The 4,229-nt window shown below is 58.9% G+C and overlaps 1 protein-coding gene across 1 annotated transcript in view; it reads left to right on the top strand.

The window, feature by feature from the left end:
• Position 1: 1 nt before the first annotated feature.
• The window catches only part of LOC106890532 (bone morphogenetic protein 8A-like), a gene marked incomplete at its 5' end in the record, with an annotated part of 12,199 nt that continues 7,971 nt past the window's right edge, over positions 2-4,229 (top strand). The window contains one exon of the mRNA XM_014946432.1: positions 2-191. Within this exon, the coding sequence (XP_014801918.1) occupies positions 2-191 (190 nt within the window). The remainder of the gene's footprint in view (positions 192-4,229) is intronic.

The raw sequence follows: 4,229 nt of genomic DNA, 5'->3' as shown, positions 1-4,229 counted from the left end.
CCCCGCCGCCGCCGCCCCGCTCTTCATGCTCGACCTCTACCACGCCGTGGCCGGCGAGGAAGAAGGGGAGGAGGAGGAGGAGGAGGAGGCGGCGGTGTCGCGGCCGGTGCTCACCGGGCTCAGCACCCAGAGCCCCCCGCCCGGCAGCGTCGTCAGCCGCGCCGATACCGTCGTCAGCCTCGTTAACATGGGTGAGCCACGCACCGGGGGCACCGGGGCGAGTGGAGTCGGGGGGGGGGAGGGGAGGGAGTCCGGGACGCACCGGGGGAACTGGGGACACCGGGACTTGTAGGGGGACCGGGTCGCACCGGGGGGACCGGAGCCCGCGGGGGCACCGGGCGGGAGGACGGAGAGGTGCGGGCAGGATATTGGTGACTTTAGCAGGAGCGGAGGGACGGCAGCAGACAGGGGCGCACCGGAGGGACCGGGCGGACCGGGAGGCAGGACCGGGTCTCACGGGCGGGACAGGAGGCGGAGGCGGCGGTGGAGCCCCGCACAGGGCAGCGCATCCCCCCCGGTGCGCTCGGGTGGCCGCTCGCAGCTCCCAGAGGGAGACACCGGGGGGCACCGGGAGGGGGGCTCACGGTGGGACGGGGCGGCGGCGCTGCCGGGGCTGGGAACGGCAGGAAGCGGGGATACTGACCCCACCCCCGGGTAAATCCCGCGGAGCAAACCTGGTCCCAGGCTGTGGGCAGGGGACCGTGGCTGTCGTCCCGAGAGCTCCGAGCATCCCTCGGTCCCGGGGTGCTTCCTCGTGTGTCCGTGCTCGGAAAAGCCTCTTGTGCACAGAACTGAGCTTAATTACAGCGGGAGAGAGGCTGAGAGGGACACGGTGGCCGTGGGGCTGCACCCTGGGTGATGGGAGAGAGCCACTGTGGTGTTCCACCCCGGAAAAAAAAAATCCAGCTCTGCTTAAAAGAGTGGGGATGGAAAAAATCATGCAGTGAGGGAGGGCTGGGGCGACTCGGTGAGCTTGTCTCCAAGTTAAAATGAACTGGGCTGCTTCCCCTGAGCACTATCTCCATCATAAGGCAGCGAAGGGAGTCTGGGAACCACCGTGGGATGAGACAAGTTCATCCCTCTCCAGGGAGCCACGTTGCCCACCCCACACTCCCCATTTTGGTGGGCACACACAAACAGGTCATGGAGTGAGTCGGGGTGGGGGGGGGAACAGGACAGCAACTCTCGTGCCAGCGGCAGGGTGCACCGAATTACCCGCGGTGGGACACTGAATCACGGTTCAAAATAAAATCCTCAAGGTTGCTAATTATTGCTGGAATCCCGTCCAGCTGGTTACTGAGCAATGCCCAGCTCCAGCCACCGTCTCATTTCCAGGCAGTTGCATGAGCGGCAGTGAAAACACAGCTATTTCCAGCCAGCATCATTGGGGCTGGGCCCCCTTTCCTCCCCTGCACCCCTCCAGGACCCCCACGGGGTCCCTTACTGAGCATGGGGAGAAACACTCCCCAGGGAGCCCAGGCAGGGAGGGGACCTGCACCCTCAGGAGCAGAAATGAGTGAGGGAGGGCTGTGGAGGTGTCTCCCAAGTTCTCTTCATCCATTCTTACATTCCCTGTACCACCTGCAGATGGAAAGAGGCCTGGGATCTCCCTGGGATAGACCCTGCTGCACCAGGTGATGGTTGAGGGGGGGTCCATGGCAGCAGGCACCCAGCACCCAACCCCTGGGGCTGTGGGGGCTCAATGATCCAGGGAAGCCAGGATGGAGGGAGGCAACTCTGGGTCACCTAATCCCGGCTTTTTCAACACTCAAGACCACACAAGCATAAAAAATTGTTTTAAAACGTCCAGGTTTGATGACAGGTGGGGTGGGAAGTTCGGGGGGGTGGGGGAGCTGTGTGGGAGGTGTGGGTGCTTGCACTGGGGTGCTGGGGCCGCTCCCCTTCCCGGTGCTCCTGGAGGAGCCAGGAGAGTTGGGGAACACAGTTCCAGCCTTCAATTTGAATGGCTTTGATTTGTGCGGCTTCATCAGCCCCTTCATGTTAATTAAATAAATTTTTGTGGGAGAAGGCTAGCTTTCATTTGCATGTGTAATGTGCTGCACAATTACCCTGATGGGGGGCATGCAAATGGGGTAAGTTGCTGCTCTGTTGGGCACTTGGACCTCTCTGCTCCCAGCCACCCCAGGGAGCTCTGTGTGAGCCGGGCCGGAGAGCGGCTCCCAACGGCACACCTTTTTCCTGGGAAGAGGAAATGACAAACCTCCCCAGCGCACAAACATGTCCCAGTTTGGGCGGGCAGAGAGCCCTGCTGGCCTGGACAAGCGGTGGGGCCAGGGGCAGCCAGGGCTCCCCAGGCAATGGGTGGCTACCTTCGGTTGAGTTTGGTGATGGTAGATCCACCCATCCCATCCCGCTTGCTGCCTCTCTGCGTGAGGATAAACCTCTTTGTATAAACCTGACCCATGCTATTTCTGTGCACTAGCTGGGGCAGTCAGGTGGGTTGTATTTTTAAGCCTTGGGTAAGGATGGGCTTGGAGATTTCTTCTCGGCCGGGGTTGAGCCACCCGCCGTGAGTCACGGTTACGTGCAGGGTATAATCACAGAGCAGAGAGGGTTGTAACGGAAAGGTGAGGAGGTGGCTCATGCTGCTGCCCGAGCCCCCCATGGCTGCCTGTTGGCACCACAACACATGTGTCCTCCCTTTCCCTCCATGGCACCTGCTCCTGCCCTGGGATGTGGCCAGGCTCCCCCCTTGGCACTTTGGGATGAAGCAGTGGGGCAGCCAGGCATCTTCCCGGCAAACCCTGACTTCCTGGGTCTGCTCCTTGTGGGGAGAAGGCAGGGCAGCCCTCGCTGCAGTGCCCCAGGTTCAGGGTGAAAGCCTGGGGCAACCTCTTCGATTTATCCGGGGAGTTGGGGTGTGCTGCTCTTCTCCCTGCACTGGCAGAGCATCGCCTGCTGCCGGCCTTGGTGCCCCCACGCAGTTACCAACAAAATCCAAAGTGCTGTTAGCAGCAGGGTCAGGATTTTTCCACTCCTGACTTCATTTCACAGCCTTTTGTACCTCCTCTGGACATCCGTGGGGCATTTTCCGGCAGTGTGGGACTGTAGACACCCGCCGTGTGTGTTTTAAATGGGAAAAGCTTTGCAAATAAAATCCCCTGGGGGTCCACATCCTCAGCTGGCTGTTTGTAGGGCTGGGGGGGGATGCAAGCGGGGGGCCAAAGCTGCCCCACAGCTGCTGGGATGAAGGCTGGGGGTACCTGGTACCGAACCCTGTGTCCTACAGCTCCCGATGTTCATCTCAGGAGGACGGAGGAAGCGCTCGTGAGATGAAGCAAGAGCCTGATAGAGACTCCGTTGCAGCTTGGGATAACTCCGGAATCTCTCCCCACTTTGAAAAACCTCCAAAGCTTATTTTTTTCCCACTTGCAAGCGAAGGATAGCATCTTCCTTGCATCTCCTTTAAACCTATTTTAGGATTCTGACCACTTGATGTGGTTGAATATCCTGGCATTTCCTTTTAATTTAGTGCCTGAAATGATGATGGGGACCATCGGGAGCAGCCAGGACCAGTAATTACAACTGATGCGCAGTTTATAGAAACAGGGAAAGTTTACAATGAAAAAGTGCAGCTAAAAATAACCCGGGGAGCAGGACGAAGGGCAGCGTCGCCCCATAGCACAGGACCACGCAGGGGCTGGGGGACAGCGGGGCTGGGCATCCCCTGCCAGGGCGTGCATGGCCCCATAGAGTCATAGAATCATAGAATTGTCTAGGTTGGAAGGGACCTTTAAGATCATCTGGTCCAACCATCAACCTAACTCTGACAAATGGCCATTTACATGTATATATTATTTTTTTATCATTTTTTGGGGGGTGGTGGGAGCACAGGGCACATTCGTGGCATTTAGCTTTGGGGAAAGACGCAACAGCTCTTTGGGGGGAAAGATGGTAAATACCAAAGGAGGGGGCAAGGAGAGCAAAGAGCTTGGGTTGGGTTTTTTTAGTGCGTCTCATCCACAATCTGGATAATCCGCCCACAGCTAATTAAGGGTTGGTGGTGCGGCTGACTCAACCCACCTTGAATCAGTAGCAGGTTCCCAGGCACGACCGGCTCGGGGGAGGGCTCTTCAGTCGCATCCTTCCCCCCACAGCAGCATCTTAGCACCCACTTTTCTCCCTGGGCAGAAGGGTGCTGGGTGCTTTCAGGATGTGACACGCGCTCCCCCGCTGCAAGGTTGTTGTAATTTTGCAGTCCTTTATAA

The sequence above is a fragment of the Calidris pugnax genome, unplaced genomic scaffold (genome assembly GCF_001431845.1).
Source record: "Calidris pugnax isolate Ruff unplaced genomic scaffold, ASM143184v1 scaffold113, whole genome shotgun sequence".
Taxonomy (NCBI): Eukaryota; Metazoa; Chordata; class Aves; order Charadriiformes; family Scolopacidae; genus Calidris; species Calidris pugnax.
The sequence above is the reverse complement of the archived record's forward strand: the minus strand, read 5'-3'. Positions and strand labels throughout refer to the sequence as shown.